The sequence below is a fragment of the Phocoena sinus genome, chromosome 9 (genome assembly GCF_008692025.1).
Source record: "Phocoena sinus isolate mPhoSin1 chromosome 9, mPhoSin1.pri, whole genome shotgun sequence".
In the NCBI taxonomy this organism is placed as follows: domain Eukaryota; kingdom Metazoa; phylum Chordata; class Mammalia; order Artiodactyla; family Phocoenidae; genus Phocoena; species Phocoena sinus.
The window spans coordinates 79,823,339-79,848,350 of NC_045771.1; the positions used below are offsets into that span (position 1 = coordinate 79,823,339).

General features: G+C 35.2%; 1 protein-coding gene, 1 long non-coding RNA gene and 1 other non-coding gene across 4 annotated transcripts in view; 1 reads left to right on the forward strand and 2 right to left on the reverse strand.

The window, feature by feature from the left end:
* The window catches only part of SEMA3A (semaphorin 3A), a 228,951-nt gene that overhangs the window by 63,557 nt on the left and 140,382 nt on the right, over positions 1-25,012 (forward strand). For both annotated transcript variants that reach the window (XM_032642551.1, XM_032642552.1), the window contains 2 exons: positions 1,532-1,594; positions 16,246-16,365. In XM_032642551.1, the coding sequence (XP_032498442.1) occupies positions 1,532-1,594; positions 16,246-16,365 (183 nt within the window). The remainder of the gene's footprint in view (positions 1-1,531; positions 1,595-16,245; positions 16,366-25,012) is intronic.
* On the reverse strand, positions 15,127-15,283 carry LOC116759899. Its single transcript, XR_004351569.1, has one exon. It is a non-coding gene; the product is annotated as a small nucleolar RNA SNORA8 (small nucleolar RNA).
* LOC116759114 lies at positions 16,374-23,044 on the reverse strand. The gene is made up of 4 exons (XR_004351372.1): positions 22,895-23,044; positions 22,684-22,769; positions 22,423-22,577; positions 16,374-16,509 (listed from the first exon to the last, which is right to left on the reverse strand). It is a non-coding gene; the product is annotated as an uncharacterized LOC116759114 (long non-coding RNA).

Consider the following 25,012-nt stretch of genomic DNA (forward strand, 5'->3'; position numbering starts at 1 on the left):
CTGCCCTTTTCAATTTAAAAAGTTATCTGTTTTAATAATCTGTGATTCTTGCACAATCTAGCTGGAAAGCTGAATACAGTCAATAAATCTTAGCTCTTCTATATATTATTTTTGTGTCCCAGAGAAAATTTATATTTGATCCTCCTCCTGTGTATGTTTTACTTTACATACACAGACACACATGAAAAGAAAAGTACATGAAAAGGAAAAGATACATAAATTAAGAGCTTCAAATGGTAAAAGTAAATCCATGTCCAAAAATTTTTAGGGCTTTTTATTGTGATATGGACCTGAAATGCATTTGCCATGTCATCATAGGTTATTTCAATATGTCCTAAATTCTTGTTTATAAATGTGTTATATTTTGCTTTTTAATTCCCTAGATTGACTATCACAGCCTTTGCCCAAGTTTATGACCATTTATACTGAATTATCTAGAGGTTCCCAAATGAATGATAATCAGTCATTTTGAGACTAAAAGCTTTCTAGCAGACATGGATGATTAACTGCCATCATCTCTGGATTTTTCTTTTACATATGACTTTTTTTTTTTCCCTGAAATTAACTAATGTTACCAGAAAAGAAAGATGAATAAAAAAAAATTAAAATTGCTCTACTCCAGTACAGATAGGAGTCATGGGAATTGCTCAGGGGACTGGAAAATTTTATATTAAAATTTAGATGAGGGTATTTGAATTAATATTATTGAGGGAAATGCATCTACAATTCTCTAAGCCATGAGTCATGCCTTGATTTATCTACCACTGTCACCTGATTTATCTACCACTGTCACTGTATTCAAACAATACAGGAACCTCTGGAAAGATGAAGACCAAATATCAGGGATGAAAATACAGTTATTACACAGTTAGTCTGAGTTTTGCCCACAGTGGGGAAGGTGATTTTTTTTTTTTAGAGCTATTTGCTTCTTCATTTCCTCCTTTATCTCCTGAAATTATGTAGTGCTACTCTTACCTATTTTCCCTGTCCAAAAAAAAAAAAAAATTCCTTTCTAAAATGGGTTTTTCTAACCCTATCAGTTGCTCATTATAGCATGTCATGCTGAGATATGAATGACAGAAATGGATCCAGAGTACCTGATGTTAACATTTCAAAATCACTATTTTATGATAAAGACCAATTCATTTAGAAGACTGCAAGCCACATTCTATGCTTATTTCTATCTGTCTTCACTAGATTCTCACGTGGTCTCAGGATGATCTCCCTTTCCCAACCTGCCTTACAGTTCTTTGCATTGCACACTGCTTACATCTACTGACTACATAAATTTCTGTGTTGCTCAACTTTCATTTATACAGCAAAGCCTAATGGGTAGACAGAGAGTGAAAGATGTTAAGTTCATGCCAATTGACTGATGCCACTGCAAAGTCTTAAACTAAGAGGTTCCTGCCACATAATGCTTTATGGAACTTTCTTTATCTAAGTTGCTCCACTTGTTCTAACAGACTATAAGGTTGGATCTCTTAGAAAACTTAATTGGCAGAAAATAATGTTTCTTCTCTGCCCTTAGATTGTGTGGCCAGTGTCTTACACCAGAAGGGATGAATGCAAGTGGGCTGGAAAAGATATCCTGGTAAGTATCAATCTACTAAGTTATTTTAGTAATTGCATAAGGAATTTATTACTCTATCATCATTTTTGTCCAGTGTTATATTAAACACCATTCTTTGCTTCTGGACTTAGAAACAAATTAATGATATTTGCTTTTGAATACTGACATTTTTATGTAAAGCATTGAAAATCTTATGTAAAGCAAGTGGGTAGAAAATGACAGTACACCTGAATAAAGCAAAAATGGGTTCCTTTTGATGATTTATATACACAAAAGGTAATTAACAGTTTTAGCATATATACTTATACTCAATAAGTCAACTTATTTGTGCAGATTTGTTTTCATGTTAATTCCTCTTGAATTCCTTTTGAATGAATTGAAATTTTTCTTCTTCTGAATCATCATGATTAAACTCCCCTCCTTCTTTCCATTTCATTCTATTCCTTTTCTTTCTTTTCCTTTCCCCTTCTTTCCTTCTTACATTTCTTCTTTTTTCTCCTTCTTCCCTTAGAACTTCTCTCTTCTCTTCCCTCCTTCTTTCACACATTTTCATGCACTCATTCCTTCAATAAATATGGATTGAGAAATGACTATGCAACAAACATTGTCCTGGGTACTACGGACAAAAGATGAGTGAATGGTAAGCAGTCCCTACAATGGTTGTACCACTGTTAGTAGGTAGAGGCCATTTTTCCTGAGGTAAACTTTGTCAGTTAAATTAAGTGGGCCGCTGGTTTGAAGTATAGCCAAGGAGCTGCACAGATCATGAAAGGCAGTTATAATCATTTAAATGAATAAATTAACATGAATTCAGGATTTTAAATATTTGTATTATTTTATGTCTTATCAGATATTTTTGGATCCAGAACACAAGGAAATAAGTTTAAAAGTTTTGTCTCTATATTAGCATTTAGAAGAAATTTATTCTATGTGCATAAAGACATAAATCAACTTGTATGTATGTATATAGACATACAGATATTTTCAAGGGACGATCTGATTGATTGGTAGCAGCTGCCTAAGATTATGTATATGTTTAGAAGGGTTTAGAAGTGAAATCAGTGTTCATGGAAAAGAATGTCTCAATCTGGTAGCAGAGTTGGCTACAGGTGAAGACAGATAAAGGAGCCCAAAGCACAGGTATCTCCCATCCATGATTAATACATATCAGCAAACATGGGAAATTCATCCTTAAAAATTTCAATTTAAATATAGTGATTACAAGTCACATTAAACCATAGTACAGTAAACATTTTTCTGATTATGTGCAAGTGGACAAAAAATTCTGTTCCATCAAATTTTATACTACCCCAAGTTAATACATAGGTTGGGATGATTGAAAAGGAGTAAATAGAAAGAAAAATGAAGTAGGAGTCCAAAGAATCAAGAATTTTATGTTGATTCCCCACTGACTCATTAATTTTACTTGAGCAAGTACCTTAACTTTTGGGGGGTTTTAGTATCTTATCCATTAAATGGGACATTACATATTTGCAGTTGTGAGAAAGAAGTTCAATAGATTTTGTGATAATTATTTAGAAGTAGGTAATATTGCATAAATGTAGGCAAAAAATATGACTGAATACACAAAAATTTATTAACATCAAAATGCTATATTTACCATTAACAAATTATGTGTGATAATAACTAAGGATGGAGAGAAATGGAGGTTTTGCCTGTATACAGCTGTGACTTTTAAAAACAGATTTTTTTTTCTCTTTATGTTAAAGTATAACAGGTGAAGACATGAAAACAGAATTACTGAGAATTCTATCCTGTGCCAAGTACTTTGATAATTTAGATAGTATTTTATATATGTAGTTTTAACAATAATCTTGTCAAGTGGGTATCATTACCACTGTTTTCTTAAGAAATATAATGATTCAGCATATTCATTCAGAATTGTTTCATTCAAAAATTTTGGAGCAAAAAAAAAATTTTGGAACATTTTGAGTACTATGCTAGAAGTCAAGATCAAAATTTTTGTGCCTCTGCTGAAGTTTTTGGTGTTGTGTGGCATGTATGGAGTTGAACTTAGCTATTAACACACAGATAATAAGCAATAGAGATTCAAATAAATACCTTACCTATTCTGATCTTTTTAAGCATGTGGATGTAATGATAACCAGCGTGTGACATTCTTGTAAGACTCAATCACAAATGAAATTATTACATAGACTGTAATGCATGATACAAAATTAACTATTAGTATCTGTAACAGAGTTGCTTAGACAATTGCTAAGTGAAAACATCATTAATGAAATTTGTTTGGTCCTCTCTAATGAACATGACCACTGTAGCGTGGAACTGTTCTGAATTCAATTCCATCTGAACACTGAAGATAATAACCATACTTATCTGGATTTTATAAAAAGCACTGAGCCAAGTACTGAGCATATTTCAGTTGCTAAGGTAGCAGATATTCTTTTGTGTTTATGGTTTCCAAAATTCACCTCAGTACATTTCCCTTATCTTCCATGCCTCTCGCCTTGTCTCCCCTGCTCCTCTCCCTCTTCCTCTCCCCTTCCCTCCCCTTCCCTCCCCTTCCCTCCCCTCCCCTCCCCTCCCCCTCCCTCCCCCTCCCTCCCCTCCCCTCCCCTCCCTCTCCCTCCCCTCCCGTCCCCTCCCCCTCCCCCTCCCCCCTCCCCTCCCCCTCCCCCCTCCCCTCCCTCCCTCCCCTCTCCCCCTCCCTCCCCTCTCCTCCCCTCCTCCCCTCTCCTCTTCTCTGCTCCCCTCCCCTTCCCTTCCCTCCTCTCCCACTCCTGCTCCACTGTCAGTACTGAACACTGAGGGATTCTGGTGATAGCCCAGACACAGTTATTTCAGCAGCTGCAATAAAGTCAAGATCCCCACAGTGCCCTATGAATAACCTTAATCATGACCTCAGAGGTTTCCTTTCTAAGAAAAGCAACTTTATTTTTCAGGTTTACTGAAAATGCTTATGAGTTTGATAGAACTAAATTAAAAGGAGCTAAAACATACGGTGTTTGCTAAGTCTGATACAGGGTGTTAATGGCACCTGATTATTTCATAACACCTTTTAATATGGATTCTGAAAACTTTTAAATTATGTCTTATATATTATGTTAGAGATAGGTAATTATGTGTGCACTGAAAGATGTAAATTTTTCAAAGTTTAACAGTATGTCAATATTAGTCATACAGATCTTAAGCCAGCTAATTAATGTAACCTGATAAAATGCTCATGCTTTTGTTATTCCTCTGCATTCTACATTAAATGAATTCAGTCATTGTGAATTTTTATTCTTCTTTGTTAACACTTATTTAATGAAGGGAAAACACAAGTTCCATATATTTTAGTTCAAAGAAAAATATATTTTTCCTTTAGCTCTTAACACTAAACACCAAACACTAAAGTATATTTAAATAATAAAATATTTCCTACTATTTTTCTGGTAACCCATCTCATTCCTTTAATATTGCTTTTCATTGACTGTTATGCAAAATACATTTTGTGCATGTGGAATGCGTAAATTTCATTAAAATTTATTTTACTTTTCAGGAGACCTCACTTATGTATCTCAACTTACATAACTAATTTAAATAGGATACATGACACTTATTGGTTATGTTTGGACTTTAACATACAGATGCATTTTTTTTCTTTCTTAATATATGATTTTAGAAAATAGCAAATAGTTGATTTTTTGGGATTGTAACATTTCTTACTTGATAAACATAAAAAATAGAATTAGTATTTTTACCAAAAATTTCTTAAATAACCACTTAAAAAGAAAGATTAAGGGTAAAGAGGTTTTTTTTTTTTTTAATTTTCATTCAATACCATATTTGTTAAGTGATACATGGACAGTTTGAAGGAAATTCTGCACTGTATCTTGAGTAAATAATAGTCAGCTGTGACTGATGGACAGTAATTCCTTTCAAAGACCTCTTGTGATGCTCAAAACCACATGAATGAGGCCTTGAGTGGTTTTTGCAGCCATCAGGACTTCAACATAGAATTGTAACCAAAATAGGAAGTGACCTGAACATTTATAGAAAAGTAAACTAACAACCTTCTTGAGTGCTCTCCGTGGTTTCTAGAATCCAAGTTTACCCTTTTCCTACTGGTTTTAGTGTTTTCTCTGAATGTCCTCTGCAAGTAAATCTCCTTTAAACAAACCATCCTGGAGGAAGTGCTGTCTTCTTGGTATTAGATTCAGATGCAAGAATACAATAGGAAAAACAGGACAAAGACACTGGTTATTTTTATGTATCTTGAGAGTAGGTCATTTTTAAGTCCGGTTAAGATGGTCAACATGGTACAGCCACCCGGCAAGTCAGGACATACCATTTGATTGAACCTACATAGTTCCTGTGTCACTAAGTGTAGCATTATACAGAAAGTATTCCCCATTCTCCCAGGCAGCTGGGAAGATACAAACCATCATTTCTCACAGCTCAGTTTTGCATCATACATATATATTAAATCAGCTGCTGGGATTTGAGCAACTAGTCCACAATAAAAGGACTTTGTGGTAAGAGGGAATCTACAGCCTAAGACGTGTATAGTCTCTCTCTTTCTTCATATATACATAGATGGAGAGAAAAAGAGAGAGAGAATACAAATGTGCCTTAGGCTGCTGATAATGGCATTTCTGACAATAAGGTTAATCTAAACTTATTTTTTTCCAGAAGTGAATATGCAGGATATATATACTACCATTGCCTCCTTTTCTTGGTGTTGTAAGTTCTAAACATTTACATTGTTACGATATTTTTATATTAGAGGAGTGAAATGCTCATGAACTTTTCCACTGTTGTTACTTGAGAGTTGTAATTAAAAAAAAATTACATGATATATATTATTGTACAGATACCCTCAATAAGGACATAAATGCAATCCAGATATCTCTATTCTGACTGCTATTAGCTGCATTTACTTTTATTTTTGATATTTTTCTGGTGCTTAAAATCCACTTTGTATTCACAATAACATTTCTATTGAGGGATTAACTTCCTTGACCCTGTTTTGCAAATGAAAACTGAATACATGCTAAGCTGGTAAAAGAATCTGTTTCGAATCAATAGCTCTCTGAATCTTCTTTGTTTATCCTACTAAACCATCTCTCTTTGTACTAAGTTTCAGTAAAACCAAATGGCAACCGTATGACTATTAGAAATATTTTGAACATTGTTGGAAATCAAAATTTCAACTATCTGAGATGAACAAAAAAACCAGATTCTCATAAAATTGCTCTTGTTGGATACATTTCAAAGTGCAATATCATGCACCTGAATTTTGGGACATTTTTGCAGTTCTTAAGAGATATATTTTTGTCCTTAGTTGTTATTCATTTTTAACATATGATATATTATTACATGTCCATCAAATTTATCATGACTCAAATTGCAGGACCTCAACAACACTAAGTTTTGCCAAGGGAATGCAACTGAGAATTTGAAGCTACACATTCATGTGAAGTTGCAGTACAGTCTAAAATGCATGTTAGTCCTTGAATTTCATTTACTTTTTCAAAGGTCAAAGTTGATACCAACTTAATTTTTTTAATTTTATTTTAGGGACTTCAGGGCATGTTAAAACTCTAAATGGATAATTAGAATTACCTCTGATTCTATAAAAATCATAAGGTTTCATTAAATCTCAAAACCCTGATGTTTAATTGTTGGGAGATAATTTTTCATAGATCTCTCACACTTCTGCACATCTGATGAACAGAGGAACTCTTAAGCAAAAGGATACTTTTAAAATAACCTTGAGAAGTAGAGACAGTGTCTCCCTCAGAGCAAAGGGCAAGTTATGCTCACCTGCAGGTACAATGAACATAACATCTTCCTCAAAATGTAATGGCCAGGATGCTTATGCCTATTATAAAATGTTCAGGTTCCCTCAACCCAGAGTTCCTCTGCTGTAATGCACCTCACTGCAGTGCAGGTGTCACTTGGTCCTCTTCTCACTGCCCAGTGGGAATTGGAGCTTGGGTAACTGGCATGAGAAATGCTGATACTTTGACTACTGATATTTCTGTAAATAATAAAGTCGTTTATCTCTGATTCAGGAGCTGTATATCTTCTGCCAGCATCTGCAAAACTGTGTCAGGGTAGCTGGTTATCTTACAAGTAGAGCAGAATCATAGACCCTTTACTGTTCCTGATAATATTGATTATAAGTTTTTGTGGGCAGCCTAGATGACCTCACAAATGAAAGACTATGGTCACTTTATTCATTTTTAAGTATGATTCCATGATGAAATTTGATGATACTTCAGGTATACAGACAACTGATTCCTGATGAGAGCAAGTGAAAGACTTCTTATTAAGTGTCACAGAATTGAGCATTCAAATTTTCATGTGCATTCATGTGTGTATGTTTATTTCTGCTTGGAGGTAAGTAACAGGCAAACTGATAACAGTTTAAATTCAATATTCAAAGAATACTAGTAATAATGATAGCTAACATCTATTGAAGCTTACTATGTATACTAGGTATTATTCTAAATCATTTCTTTTATTAACTAATTTATGTAACTCCTTTCTGGTTATAAGATACACATTTCCTTTCAAAGGATGTAGTTCCAGCTTACCTAAGTGACACACCACAATTCTGCCACAGCTATTGAGAAACAATTGCTATATTTGCTGTTTGACTGTGACAGTGATTCATACCATCTACCACTTTGATAAAAAGAGTGATTATAAGTTTATAATTGATAGTCCTTACTGTTGGAGGACTGGAATTTTATGAAAATTCTAATGAACAAAATATAACCCGCCTTTGTAACAGGAATGAGCACAGATTAATATTCAAAACCAATTTTATTAAATCCACCTCTCATTACCACCAATTATGGGTTTAACCTCTTTTAACTGTACTTAAGAAGAAATGAACAATTCATAATAGACTTCTTGCCCAAGTCATGGCACAGTGTGTGGAATGGTGTGAGAGTTAAGCGGACATGAAAATATTCTAACCAACAAATGGATGATTGATTATTTAAAGAATAAGATGCTACTCTTCCGTTAATAAGTGCTAGGCATCATACTATGTACTTTACACAGATATGTCATTAATACCAATTTTAGTTGAAGAAACTGAGGCTCAGAAGTCCTAAATAACTTTCTTGTAGTCACGTAGCAAATGGAAAATGATGCTTTAATAATTCTAACCCTTGTCTGACTGACTTTTAAAGCATCAGATTAGTATAGATAACTACCTTCATGTTATTTCTATTTTTTCATTTTGATTTTATTACTTTTATTCTATGTTTTTCTTAAATTCTTCAAGAATACCTTTTCAAATGTAAATACATACCTAAGAATAAGTAACATTTTCATTAAATATTAATAAATATAAACAAATATTTTAATTCTAAAGTTTAAACTTTTAACTGTATTCAGAAATTATTTTTTAAATTAATATATGTGTATACATTATATATACATATAAATGTGTGTATAATCCACATATATTATAAATATGGAGTATATGTCTAAATGGATTATTGTAAATGGTTAAAGAGCCTCCATTTATTAGAATATATGTAGAATATTATTAATTATATAATAGCATTTAGTACTTTGGACATTAAGGATTTCAACCAAAATTTTTTTACTTTTGATATTAGACAAGGCAGAGGGTAGAAAAGAGGTATATATGAATTTTAAGAAAGCATTCCTCTAGGGCTTCCCTGGTGGCTCAGTGGTTGAGACTCCACCTGCTGAGGCAGGGGACACGGGTTCGTGCCCCGGTCCGGGAAGATCCCACATGCCGCGAAGCAGCTGGGCCTGTGAGCCATGGCCACTGAGCCATGGCCGCTGAGCCTGCGCGTCCGGAGCCTGTGCTTCGCGATGGGAGAGGCCACAACGGTGAGAGGCCCGTGTACTGCAAAAAAAAAAAAAAGAAAAAAAATAGCATTCCTCTAAAATCTGGATTTCATTTTTTTTCTCCTTCCTTAAAGCTACATCTCATATGTGATTAAAGATGCAATTCATCTCCCTTATTTGAGTATTAAATTCATTCATGATAAATGCATATATGTTAGAATTAATATGCCAGCTAGTTCTGTCCACAATAAATCTCTTTAGATTGTAAATCTACCTACTTGGTGTAAACCATTGACTTAGTTGCCTTAAGGCATGAGCACTAAGTATTCAACAACCTTGCATAATATTGGAAACCACAGAATGTCATTATTGAAATCAGAGTAAGGTTTTTGACTACATAATAGTTCTGGTTTGGCAGGAAAAAATATTCAGGTTGGTTTTGCATAGTATTTTACAATTTTTTGCATTCATTTGAATATGAGATGAAGAAAGATTATGCTAAGTACATATTGTATGGACCACCCACAATCAAATAACTCCAGTGAGTGGTACAAATGTAATAATTAGATCGATAGCACAATGTAAAATAAAATACAAGCCAAAAGTAGACATTATCAGCTTCTCTGGTCCATATGACATTTCAAAGTGAAATTGCTCAAAGCTCCTTTAAATAGTAGAAGAGAATCACATTGGCTAACTTTGCTAATACCATGGTCTGTAGTGCTTAGGCATATAATTTTGACCAAGTTTGAGGGTTTCAAGTAATTTGAAAGAAAAATGTTTATAGAATCTTAATCAGTATTTCTAGAACTTCAAAACAGATAGTCAATCCAGAGGTGAAAAACCAGTCAAATGGGATGCTTAATTGAAATGAGCATTTAGGTAAAATGTTTTGGTATCCTTGGGCAGGAGTCTTCATTTAGTCTATCACATCATTGAAACCAAGTTAGAATTTCTTTTCTAATTGTCATGGATTTGAAGATGTTATAGTTCAGTTAATATGAATAGACTCAGATACTTAAATAACTAGCCATGGAGTAATGCCATCTTAGTTGTTCTAGTTGAATCAGTATGTTTAAAAAAAATTCTCTGAAATCAAAACAAAACAAAACATTGAAGTGGAAAGGTCCATTGGTTTGATTATGCCATCATTCTTCTTAAAAAGGAAGGGGAAAATGTCTCCCCAGATGGACAGAACAGGCTATTCACTATTTCATCAGGTGGATATTAAAAAGTTCCAAGTCACAAATTCAACATTAGATGGCTAAGACTATAAATAGGACACAGTTAACTCTTAGTTCTATTAGACATGCCTCTTTGAAGAAGAGATTTCTAACATCCTTTAGTGAATGCTGAGGTATTAGGAAGACATGATTATGGATGATCTGATCACAGCTGTAATAGCACAGTGTTAAAAGAAAAAAAGACAAAACATTATTGCTAGGTAAGCATGGAACAGCTTAAATACAGAGAGGGATGAAGTGATTGACGGGAACAATCTCACGGATTACTGCTTTGGCACGAAGATTCTCATATTCAGCCAGCTTGCCAAATAAATTGACCAGAGAAAAAGAAAGTCAACAGATTAACTTCAGGAATTAAGCTTATTAATGGATTTTCATGCAGAAATGTATCCACCCACCATGATAGGAAAAGGCTTCCTTTGCTTTCCCAGCTGCTACATTATACATTAAAATATTTCAACATAAATTGCTGATGGGATAGAGACTTTTTTCCTTTTTAAATGAGTGTTCACTGACCTGAGGCAATGTTGTACTATATCCATTAATGTTGAGCTGATTTATATTTGAACTAGAACAAGTTGTTTGATTTAATCATGAACTGAATATATTTAAATATAGATTGTTCATCTTCACAGCCTTCTCTCCTCTTTTCTCTTCTTTTATTTAGAGTAAAATTTCACTGCTCCATCCATAATTTAAGAACATGCAAGGAGGTAATTGGAATTGGAGGTAAATTATATTCTTTTATAGAAAGTATAATTATCAGAAGTTAGTTAAAAACACCTCTATTCTGTTTTAATTTTCATGCATGGAGCAGTTGTTTTGACAGATGGATGGACTTTATTTTTGTAACTGTCCGGGAAAAGTCTTTGTAACACACTCTAATCAGTGCTGCATATTTGTGATGTTTGTTTTTGAATCACTGTGCATTTGGCTTCTATATCCTTTTCTGGGGGTAGACATTTTCTTTCTAAGTTACTTTTCCAGGCTAATATCTCTGTGTGTAATTCCTCTCTACATTTGACCTGAAGGCACTAGAAACTCTTAAAAAATAAGTGTAAATGGTTTGTCACTAAGGATGATGAATCATTGGGCTTCATGTGTGGCCTTGGGTTTGCTGGTTTATAACTGCCTTTACTTTTACTACTAGGCTAAGTTAACAATTTATAATGCTGTTGTTCTGGAGTATATTTCAGTAAAATAAGAGCTCAGTATGGTTGCCTGACTCTCGGGAAGCCAACTCGTGGCTAAACTTGTCGTGTGTGTATCAACTTAAATTCCAAAAAGGATCCAGGTTTGAAAAATGAATTCATTTTGAACTGATTACATTCTCTTTATTACATTGTAAATCCACCAGTGCTGAGCAAAGCAGTGCAGTAGGTGAATGCCAAAAAGTACATTACATTCTGAGTTTTAAGAATCGTCACGGTTCAAGAAAAGGTCAGAAACACTCTTCTTCTGTCTCCCTAGAGCAGAAATGTGTGAAGTGTGTTTCCTTTTTCTGCCATGCTTCCTTTTTTTTTTTAGAGGAATGTCCAGGCTGCTTCCAAATAAAATGAATATCCCGTTTTGGAACACTCAAAAACCTTGGCAGCAACAAGCTGGAGAATGAAGGCAAATGAATGACAGGGATTGATACTCTTTTATGTAGGTTTTCTATTTAAAGAACAGTCATTACTCACAATGTCTCTTTCAAGTTTTGGGTTCTTCTCTGTGCAGTTCTTTTAATTCACTGTTTCTTCCTAAGTTGTTATTGATGAGTTTCCTTGCAGCTATTTTAAAACAATTTTGGAAGTGTTTCATTCAATTTCTTTGTTTCAGTTCAGGTGTCTTAACATACTCTCTAAACCCCAGAAATTTCTCTCCATTCTGTTTGCATCAACCTTCACTTCAAAATAATGTTGAGCTAGCCCCGAGGCACAGAGACAGTACAACCTGCTGCCACCTGGGAGAGTTCACTGGGAAAATCATTCCAGGCCTCAGGCCAGTAGGCTGGGTCTAGCTGCTTTGTAGGACAGATAGAATCTTTATCAACATTCTCAGTAGAACCCTTTGCCAGGTTTCACAACTATAGTCCTGTGATTTTTTCCAGCAGCTCTGTAGAGGAATAGTTGTCATATCAGAGTGGTGCTTCTTTGACAGTTAATAGAGAACAAAATAAAATTAGGATATTCAGTGTGGCTCAGTTCCCTAGTTCTCAAGAATCCTGAGAATTTTTCAGTCAATAATTATTGCTAATCAGTTACCCAATCTATGAGATAAGAACCCACAGATTCTGTAATCTTAGAATTCGTAACAGTTGCAGAAGTGACATAGCCTTCATTTGTATGCACAAGTATCTGCGCTCATGAAATATTCCCTTCCTTTTTCTTTCCTTTATTGCAGAGAACTAGGGTCTATTCTCAAATTTCTAGGATGCCCTGAGGTGTTAGTAATGAGATTAGAGAAATTGGGTTTGTATTTTAAATTCCCTGCATATCTTTATAGGTATGACTGTGGGCAAACTAAAACTCTGTTCTTTTCTAAAATGAACAATACATCCATCTGGGTGTGCCACTACTCTTTATTAGAATATTCGTTTGCTTACCAATATGTGTGTGCACATCCAGTTTCTTAATTTCAACATATGGTGCTGGAACTGGTTGTTTATAATCTTCAATGCTATAATATTGAGTCCACTGTCATGGATAGCTGTCTTTATGTAAAAGCAGAGTATGTGACCACCTACATGTTTCAAAGAAAAGAGGTACCATAAAACATTTTCCTGAAAATGACTTATTTCCAAAGGACTGCATTTTCTTAAGAGTACAAGGTTAAGTCCTTTGGGTAAGACTCATAAATGTCTTATTTGTAAATGAGTTTATCAGGTGTTTCCCTATCCACAGCCTCTTTCCTCTGCCCAAGAATCCATGCCCTATCCTCTTGGGGAAGGAGGAGAAACTGCTACAGAATGGGGAGTTCGTGACTAAAAGTCTTGGAAGTTAGGTTATATCTGAGCTTATCTAAGGTTATGTCTAAGATGTACCGTGTTCAAAGTGGTACATGGATAAGATGCATGTACTCTTTAAGCTAGGAAATTTTTCTTCATAGAAAGTTGCAAAATCAGTTGATTTCAGTGCTTAATTTTCTATGTTATAATGCCTTGCCAGACAAAAGAAGGATTCAGGATCTAAGTAGCAAAACAGTGGGAGGAATTAGATGTGTATTTTAGTTACTCCCCTAAACTACTCAGCATATAATAAGGAAGCATGAGGAGTCGTAACTGGCAAGTTTCATATTTTTCCTTAAAAAGATCTGATTCACCTTTGGGATGATATGTTTATAGTTCATCCTCAGATGTCATCCTAGAAAAATCAGTGATGATGGAAAGCAAGTATTTGAATTTAAATAACAATTATTCTTCTCAGATTTGGTCTGCTCTTTATTTTATGGAGGCAATAAAGTTAATACCAAAATCATCAGCTACAATCACAGAATACAAGTGTCATGTGGAAATGTACTTAAATAATTGTAACACCTCAGTTATAAACACCAATGGACTACATAAGTCTAAATGTATTGTGAGCTTTCACTTGAAGAGTCATATGTTGTACAGAGTGACTTTGGGAGTGTTACACACTTAGAGGCGCAAGGACAAACCCAATCCACTCTTATGTTTGCCAGCATTACTTGCACTATAGTCTGCTTTTGATCTTTATCTGCATTTTTAGTTACATATTTGGCTCTTATTTATAAATGTTTAATAGGCAAAAACACAAAACTGTATAAGAAAGTCTATGATCAATAACAATTTTCAATGTAATTATTATTTACCATATGAATACTCAGTTGGATATTAAAAAATGGGTATTGTATATTCCATGACAAACTCATATTTTCTACTTATATGTATTTAATTTTTAAGATTTTCTGTATGTTTAATAGACCATAACATTTTATTTGAAAATATTCTGATAGTTTGAATTTCTCTTTTCATTGTTTTATTTTTACAGTATTGATATGGACTCACCTATTTAAAAATAGTTGGCAAAAATTATGTCTTTTCTGCTCTGGATTTCTTTGGCAATAAAATTATCTAGTTTATATTTTTTTTTTTTTTTTTTTTAAAGTAAAGGGTTTTTTTATTATGTGTAACACAAAGTTATTTAAGTCAATAAATTTTTAAGGAATTTCACACATTCTGATTCTTTCCACTGCCAATCATCTTAGTTCCTCCAAACTCATAAATCTTCAAGATAAAATAGCCCTTTCAAAAAGAAGTTATCATGTGAGTCAGCCCACAATTCTTTTAGTTAGGCTTCTTTGATCTCCAATCAAATATGGACACACTTCAAAATTCTTCACCTGTAATCTTTAGGATCCAATTTCCTCAAGTGATTTACTTTAGGACCATGTTTAGGGTCAGGAGACGGATCTGCCTGGTTCTGAATTTGACACCCTAGAAAAATAGTATTAGTTACTACTGAAGACTGTCAAACTGAACAGTGTGAGAAACTACAGGAATACTGTATCAGTAGAAATACCAGGTCTAACATGCACAAAGCCAAGAAAACCAACGATGCCAAATACTGAATTTATATTGCACTGTCCTTTGTCTAGTTTATATTTTGACTGTCTGATTTTTTTCCCCTAAATCTTTCCTTAACAGGAACAAAAGGCTAAGATTCCTATTTGTTTGTAGAACTACATTTTCTTTCACAGGATCTATAGATATAATAGAGTGTATAGAAAAAATATAAAGAGCTCTGTCCATTTATCTCTTAGGTGACACTTTATTTGGGTAATAAAATGGCAAGAATGTCTAAACTTCTATAAATAATAATAAGATATGACTATAATTCTCTCTTATAAGTAGCTGTTTTTTACCTGGGGGATCCATGACTCATTGGGCAGGGGATCCACGTATGGGTTTAGGATGTACGTGAACTGCATGAAAATATTTATTAATTATAGCCACTCTAATAAAGACCCTTCAGCCTATAGACATTCCAGACTCTAACACCTTCTCTATCTCATCTTATACCCAAATTGTCTTTGGGGGTTAAACGACTTTTTCAAGAGAAGGTGGTTTTGTCTTCTTAGGGTCTATAAAGCTCACTAGTAAGAAGCACTACTGAAGTTCAAAGTCAGTCACCCATCATTATGAGTTACTGATGATTTTCAAATTCATATTTAATAGAAGGTTGTATTACCTTTTATTTTTGATTTTCCAAAATTAAACTCAGAGCTGACTTCTGAAATTTTCACCATTGTTATGATTTAAATAATTAATTAACCATATAATTTGCTGTTTTCCTCATTTCTAGAAAAGTCACATATGATAATCGGTTATCTATAACTTTATTCCACTTTTGTATAAATAAATTATAGTTTTAATTAAAAACATTAAAGAGAATATTATATTTTGTCCCCCCCAAAATAAGAACTTCTGTATTTCATGTAATAATGCAAGCAGACACCTTCTGTATTTCATGTAATAATGTGAGCAAACAATAGAATAATAAGCCCTAAAAATGATGTGAAAGGACACAAAAGAAATCTGTTCAAACATGCCTAGCACCCTAGAGGATATTTCAGCCATGCTGACCACTAGAACTCACTGGTTTTCCTTTTGTTTTACAGAAAGAATGTGCTAATTTCATCAAGGTGCTTAAGGCTTATAATCAGACTCACTTGTACGCCTGTGGAACGGGGGCTTTTCATCCAGTTTGCACCTACGTTGAAATTGGACATCATCCTGAGGTAAAGCTGGCTTTTAAAAAACGGTGTTTGTCCATGACCCCTTCCTATTCAAATGCTTCATTACTAATTTCTTCAGTTCATTTAGCTTCTAGTTGCTATTCATTGGGACCTACTTCGAATTCAGATGCTGTTATTAATTTTAATCTGTGAATGCAAAAAGAATGAGACCATCACTCAACAATAACTGTGGAACAGGAGGAAGGAAGGAAGCATTTGCTTTCGCTCTGGATTACAGAGTCCAATCCATTTTGCATGTGCAGCAGATGTCAGCAGGCTGAATGTGTACTGTTTTCTCCTTCATTTGTATATTGCCAGCTTTCCCCCTCCATCCTTAGCCAGAAGTGTCTGCCACCGCAGTTGTTTTCTTCTGCCCAGAGATTAAGAAAGCATGCCATACATGTGCACAATGATCTGATCTCATGTTTGACCTAAATTACTCACATTTATGTTCTTGCTTAGCTAGGCTTTGTTTTTATATTTTGGGCTATTATTTTGTCAGTATAAAAAAGGAAAAAAAATGTTTATTTGTCTCTTACTCCTACAAGACGTTTTAGTGAGAAAATTTAGTGAGGAAATTAAAGTTAGGGAAATGTAAGTACAACTTGCAATTAGGGATGTATTTAAAGGAAAAGTTACTAGTAGGAAAGCAGTTCCATGAATTGGATTTATCAATAGCCTTAAATTATAAGCCCTTTTATTATTTTTGGCACAAAATCCTAAGAAGAACAAAAGTGTTCATGTGGTGAGAAAATCATTTGTGACAGAATTTTCTTTCAGACTGGAATTCAGAAATAATCAACAGATAAAGAATTTGTTCCCAGAATATTTCTGGAATCCTAAAGATAAAATATAATTTACATGTTAGCCACTTCTTTATAACTTAAACTCTAGAGCCTTTCTTTATATTTTCTTAATGGGTACAAAAGTGTTACAAATATGTTCTTTCAACCCAAAGACTTAGAAATCAAAACAGTTTGTGTTGTGCCTTCTTTGTATAAGAAGACACCTTCGAGGCTATGTGGTTTCTAGACTGAACACAGTTATTATGACTTTCCTGATGATCCTGGGAAGATAAAAAACCCTTTACGGGGCTTCCCTGGTGGCGCAGTGGTTGAGAGTCCGCCTGCCGATGCAGCGGACGCGGGTTCGTGCCCCGGTCCGGGAGGATCCCACATGCTGCAGAGCGGCTGTGCCCGTGAGCCGTGGCCGCTGAGCCTGTGCATCCGGAGCCTGTGCTTTGCAGCGGGAGGGGCCACAACAGTGAGAGGCCCACGTACCGCAAAAACCAAAAAAAAAAAAAAACCCTTTACCAGGGTCTCACCGGCATAGACAGTTGCCCTCATCAGCCTCTTCTTCCACTGCATCCTTCTTCCTTCCTTTACAAGTATGCATACTGTTCTTGCTGACATACCCAAGAGTTTTAAGTAAAAATTAACTTTAAGGAAGGGCAGTTCCACTTAAATTACTTGTTTCATATTGATGAAATTAGGAATAATTTCCTGCACACGGTCCTGGAGACTTTGCATACTTAACTTTTCAGTAACTTCTGGATAAATCTCTCCCTCTTTCTTTCCTTCTCAGCTATTTCCTATAGTCAGGCACCCTAAAATTGGGTCTCACTTCTCTGTTTACTGGAGACAGCTCTGGAGAACCTTCCCCATGTCATATTGCACTTTTTAACATCTGCCAGGCATCATGCTGTATAAGACAGTGGGGTCCGGACAGCTGAGCTCCAAGCACAGGTTGGTGGAAAAGATATAGGCTTTAGGGACAGATCTGACTTCTGATCATGTTCGGCAACTTACTAGCTGGGGAGCACTGGAAAAATTACTTAACCTCTCTGAGACTCTGTCTCATAATACGTAAAAACAAAACAAACCTCTGCGATTCTCAGTGTCCATGTGTTTTAAATGAGAACTTGACTTATTACCTCGAACTGCTTTCCAAGCCTCCCAGCGGGGCGTGACCCACTGACATTTTTTGCTGTAGAAACTCAGGGAGTTCTAATCCCATCATTGTTAAAGGCAGGTCACCTGGCCTCACACTGCAGGGCTTTGGTCCAACCTCAATTCAGTACTGGATGCTTGATAAGGAGCAAGCTACTAACTTTCTTTGTGTCTTTGTTTCTACTCTAGAAAGTGGTAATGAGAATGGTCTCTACCTCATACAGTTGTTGTAAGAGTTTAATGTTGTCTAATAGGTAGTAGATACTGAAAAAAAAATGTGGATTATCATTTTTAAAATAGAAATGTGTATTTCAGGCTGAAAGCGGTTTCAGGGTTTATGGTGATAATTATCACCTTGCTGTTAAATGTACCTCATTCATCAGAGGTTGTATGTTACTGCACTGAGCTCTCATTGTTGCCAGGTCATTCTGTACTTAGCTTAATTTCCTCCATTTTTAAATTTGAAGCTTAGATGATCTTGGTGGTTGTTTAAATTAAAATATCATATATTGTTCCTGTATTTTTACCATTTTCCCCAAAATGTAGTATTGTTTTGTGTTTTTTCTTTTTGAAGTTGCTCTTTAGCAAAGTTCCTTCCTTCTCATCTCATCAACTACTTTATTGCTGCTTTATGGATGGGTGGGGAGATGCAGAGGTACAGCTTCTGGAGCCAGGCCATTTACCCAGGAAAATGGAGGAGGCCGTTTCCTCCACTGAAATAAATAAATAAAGCTTCCCATCTCCTTAAGGTGGGATATTGACGTACAAGTATTTTCCTGAAATCCTAAAACTCAGAACCTTTGAGGGAAGTCCTCCTTCAGAAGCGCAGTGATCTTGATTTGCATGGCAACTATACATGGGGAGATACTGTTCCAGACTGTTTAGGGGGTCAGAGGGAAAATGATTATGCAATTACCTGGGGGAATTTGGAGCAGTCTAGACAGTCAATCTAGGAAATTCTGGAAAAGATATTATCACGATGGCTTGTCTAGACAACATAAAATTTAATTTTCAATGCTTAAGCTGCCTTAAGAGAGAATCTGCTTTAAATTGATCTATATTGGTACTAAAAATACTACACTTGGATTTAAACAGTTATGCTGTTTTTGAAGTTGAGAAAAAAGAGACAATATGTGTTTCATGCCGTTAGGAAAATAATGCTGGTAATGGAAAGATTGGAAGAATAAGAAATAAAATAATCAGGACTGAGGCCAGGATTGTTGGATAAGAGTTCATAAGGTCTCATGAAGTTTGAATTTAGTAACTTTTATTTACAAGGATGGATTTTCAGAAAGAACCAAGACAAATCTTTCTCCTATATTCTGGTTGAAAAGTAGCATGTATACTTTGCTGTTCCTGCCCCATTCTACATAAAATAGTGAAATAGTTTACTTTTTGAACTTCTGTCCAGGTTTTACATATTACAAATAATTTTATCATACAAAAAAGGACTTTTTGCTTTTACCATGAATTCATGGACATTTTAACATCCAGTTTTTTCTTTGCAGTGCTCTTCCTTTAAAATAACTCTTTGTCTTACATTGAGTCCCCAAGATTGTTGAAATTCATTGTTAGAAATTATGGACTTCCGTTCCAGATGGCTGGATGCCACAAAAGACATCACTTTTGAAACAAAGCAAGACATCCTTCATCATTTAATAGCTTCAGATCTTATACGAGGAAATAGCAATTCCTTTTAAATAATCATGAACAGTTTGCAAAAAAAAAAGAAAAAACCTTGTTTAGTCTTCTAATTATGAAAATAGACCCAATTTTGCTCTTCTAGCATTTTAATAGCAATATTTAAACTCCTGAATACTGTATTCCAAAACTACTCTTGCTGTATAGTGAATGCCTTATGACCACACACGGTATGTCATTTATTGCTGTATTAAGCAGATTTTGTGTTTGTGTTTCCTGTAGTACAATTGGGAATTGGTAGACCTATTAATTAACTCCAGTTCTATAAGATGTGTCAGTCAATTCTTGGTTATCCTCCAGTAGTACTTGACATTGCAGATAACTCCCAGTGAGGTCACATGCTCCATACGCATGTGTGTGTTTATTATTAAAATGCATGCAGAGTTCACGGAAGGAATGATTCAGAGCTAGAGTACAGATGAGTTTTGTGTTTAAGCTTTCAGCATCCATGCCATTCAAATGAAAAGTGTAAGTCATCCTTACGAGACAGAATATTCCCAAAAGGCTTATAGTATATGGTATTTCCCTTTCAAATTTACATCTGTTAATAAAAAAAAAATGTATGAATTTAGGAGGAGGATAGCTTTTCGAAGAAGTGTCTGGATGTTTTCTCACATTCTAAACGGGCCTCCTCCTTGTACTGGGAAGGAAATCTAAAGAAAGATGGACCCAGATGAGAGCTGGAAAATATTAACTCTATAAATACTCTCATAATGTCATGATCTCAATTTATGATAGAACCAAAGGGACATTAAGAAATGCAATGAAGCTTAATGGCTATCTCTAAGGTCATTTCTGCAATGACAACTAGTATATCAAGATGTAAAATAAAATGTTTTGTCTGGTTCTTCTCTTCCACCAAGAATAAGAGATTGCTTTCATGTAAAACTTTGAATCACATGCTCTTAGTAACAGTCTCCAGGTCCAAATACTACTTAAGTGGTGGCTAGTGCTCTGTCGACTAATTTATACATCTAATCTAACTTTTTCTAATTGAGTTATCTCTCTCAGTGTGTTATGTCATTGAGTCCAATAGAGTCCAAGTTTATTTCTAAGAGGAAATGCTAAAGCTAAGAAATTTAGATATCTTGGTAAAGCAATGAGGCGTTGTTTTGGGGTTTGTTACATCATTCTGTCTTTCTTAGATCATGTCTTGGAGTCTGACTTTTCCCACTTATGTTAGTAGGTTAGGTGGGAAAAGTCAGGATTCCTTGGTGATTTCTTCTCGGCTTCATCATTTCCGCCAGAGGCAGTGTGTCCCTCATTTGCACTCTCAAACTGAGCCAAGCGTGGTTAGAGCAAGACCATTATGGTTTCCAGGTTTTTCTTCCCTAATCTTTCAATACTTGAATCATGTTGGAAGGTGGACCATACAAGTCACCATGCTGAATAAACAATACCACCGTTTATATTGCAGATGAAATTTTAAAATGCTTTGCTGTTTGTATTTGAGAAAAAGAATCACAGTTCATAAATTCTGTGACCTTAACAGCTCAGCAATGTATTTCTTGTGAGCTATTCACATTCTAAACTCTAGATATTATCAGTGAGGCTGTTTCTCAAAATCAACAGAACTAGTGGCCAAGTGAGGTAGTAGAGGGACCTAAGTTATGATTAGAAACAAGTTTAGGGAAAAAAGAAAAAATCACAAATGGTGAGAGAGAGAGAACCAGAAATCCAAACCAGCTTCTCCTATACCCTATTTGAAAGATTTCAAATCACCATTTTATATTTTGACTGGTTTGCTCTAAATATAGGGTATGAAAACACCATAGTTATGAGATTAACACACGTTTACCCTCTACACTTATTTGGCTCAATTGTAAAACGTTTTCTTTTTTCCCCCCCTCATAGTATTTCATCACTTTTTATTCCTAAGAACAATGACAGAAAAAATAGAAATGTTAGCATTCAGTTCTTAACTTGCAGAGTATTTAGTTTCATGTTTTGTCAGATCTGGTTCACCTAGTGCCAGAAAAAGAATTTGAACAAAATTAAAACAGTTTTCTTAAGGCCGTATTGGTGCAGTGATGTCATTATCAATTACTTATTAAAAGACTGTGTTATCCGTAGTACCCAATTTCTGAGTGACATCTTCATTCACAATACAGACGTAAGGACTAAATCATAAACAGCACATTGACCAATATATATTTTTCTTTTCTTCATAACTACTAGTAGCTAGTTTGGATCAAAGACTTTATATTTCTTGGAGCTAATCTGTCACTGGAGGTGTGTACTCCAACTTAAATCCTTCTCTTACTGTGCCCTTTTTGATTGATTGCTTTGCACTCATTCCCTATATAATCTATTTTAAAAGGAAGTTTCTGTTTATAAAAACTAATTTGTTATCAATATTATATTTTTCAAAAAACACAAAGAGTAGTGCTAAATCCCATTGCCTGCTCACCTATTTGGGCTGTTTTCATCTTCTCTTTTGTTCTTCCTCTTCATGACCCTTTCTTTGCCCTTGAACTCTAGTTCTGTTTTTCTTCCTTTATCTCTTTGTCTTCTTGCCTAAATTACTTCGTTTGGAAACAAAGTTTAAGGTAGTGGAAATACAGCCTGGATATATAGGTGAGAAGGAAGGCATTAGTTTAATATATTTGAAACTTGGGGAAAATACCAAGATAAATTTAGACTGAATTTCCACAAATCAGAATATGTTTACCTCCTCTTGGAGTGTGTTTCAAATAGGCCTCAGCAAGCTATCTTGTAGATTTGTTTTAAATCATGATTGTTCACTTTGATGATAACCTGAGGAAATGATACAAGTCCATTCTAAATTATTTGCATAACTACCTCATAATCATGTAAAATCTTAAGATTTTAGTGCTCTTGTTTGCTTAAGGCTTATAAGCATGTGAGTGCCAAGGATATACCTTTAATATTCTTGGGCTAATAAGAAGGAAGCAAAGGTTGAGTTGATATGCAAACACTGTCTTCCTGCCAAGTAAAGGCCAAAATGGGGTCGGAGTGGGCTTTGTGAAGGAAGATCTTGCTGTGGTTCAAAAAGAGAAAAGTAAATTACCCCAGAGCACAAAGGAAGGTAGAACTGCTAGCTTCAAAGACTAGCTTCTGGTCACTAGAACCACGTTCATATTGTAAGAAGGTATTTACTTTTCAAGATACACAAAGATATTATTGTCCCATTGCTTTGCTATTGCTAATTTCAATTGTATTTGCTTTCTAGTTTTGTTGGTACTTAATTTTAATCAGGAAGAACCTATATTTAGCTTTATAATTTTATAAATTTAGTTACTATTAGAAAATATGCTATGTAAGTTAACTGGTGGCACACTAAGAAGATAACTTGTGGTAGCTTTTAAGCAGATAGTGTCACCTGTTTTTCACATCTGAGGACACTCCCCTTGCTCTAGTGTAATGGCCTCTGGTCTAGGTTCCTCATGGCCCTCAGCTGCTCCAGGCTTACCACATGTAGTCAATTTGGACGTGATGCGAGCTGGGGAAATAGAGCAAAGGCTGGTGCTGTGAATCAGCATGAGGTGATGAGCATAGCACTGAAGTGAAAAGGAAAGACATAATGAGAAAACCAGAAGTTCTGGAATAAAGGTTTTATTTATTAAATAGATTTGGGGGAATACTAGGAGATAATGGAGGCTTAACATTTATATCTAGGGCTCTTCAGCTTTGTAGCTACAATTCTGTTCAACTGCTACAATCAATGCCCAAGTGATCTTGGAGGCAATTTGTATTCAGAAGCAATTTATATTCAATAGAGATAAAATTGACTTTAATAAAAACATAAGAAACATTTTTCCTAAGCAAGGTTCTAACAGTAATGGTGAGGAACATAAACACAACTGTCTGCCCTCAAAGATTTAACGTATACATAAATATGTAACTTCAACATGATGAAACATCAGTAATAATAACTATACTCCAAACAGCTAGTATTTACTAAGCAATAATTATACTCTGTACTGGCTGCTTTGAATGTATTACCTTACTCAGTGTTCACAAAATCTGATGAGGTAGGCACTCTTCACATCCTCACTGTACTGATGAAAAATTAAGGGTTTCATAGGTATTTTATAATGGGCCTGAGGCAATCATGCTATTCATTGGTTTATGTCTGAGTGGAGAACCCACTTCTTTAAAAGGAAGTACCAGCCTGGTACAGAGCGAGCAGAGGGTTAAAATCACTAATTCTGGGCTTCCCTAGTGGCACAGTGGTTGAGAGTCTGCCTGCCGATGCAGGGGACGCGGGTTCGTGCCCTGGTCCGGGAAGATCCCACATGCCACGGAGCAGCTAGGCCCATGAGCCATGGCTGCTGAGCCTGCGTGTCCAGAGCCTGTGCTCTGCAACGGGAGAGGCCACAACAGTGAGAGGCCTGCGTACTGCACACACAAAAAAAAACACTAATTCTGATTTAGGGTATTAAGTCAGAGATTTTCTCATGTATTTATTTTATATTCCAGAAATACTTAATGTGTGCCTAGTTTGAACAAGGTGATGACTGTAAATAAGGGAACACTTGATGAAGTGAAGAAAGGCCGTCCCATTTAAGCTGAGTTTTGAAAAATAGGTGAAGTATTGATGGTTGTGGAGGATCCGTTATGTAAGCCTAGAAGGATAGAATAGAAAAACAGAGACATTAAAGTCCAATGGGGAAATGGCAAATACCCCAGTGTGCATCTAGTACACTGATTTTCAAAAATGAGGCTGGAAAATTAGGATCAAGTTGAGTTTAGGGAAGCTAGCCAAGAGCTATACAAGATTTTAGGAAGAAACTACTAGTATTGCTATGATTGGTTCTGAAACATGTTTTTGGTGTAAACGCGTGTGTGGAGGGGAAAACAGACATATAGTTACATCCATTTTGAGACTGTGGCAAAAGTTGAGTCGTGTCACATGCTGAGAACCTGGACTGATAGTGAGGGAAAGATACTGAGTACTGTTAAAAGTTCTCATAACAAACAATAAGAAAATTACATCTAAATTTCATAAACCACTAGATGACATACACTGACATGAT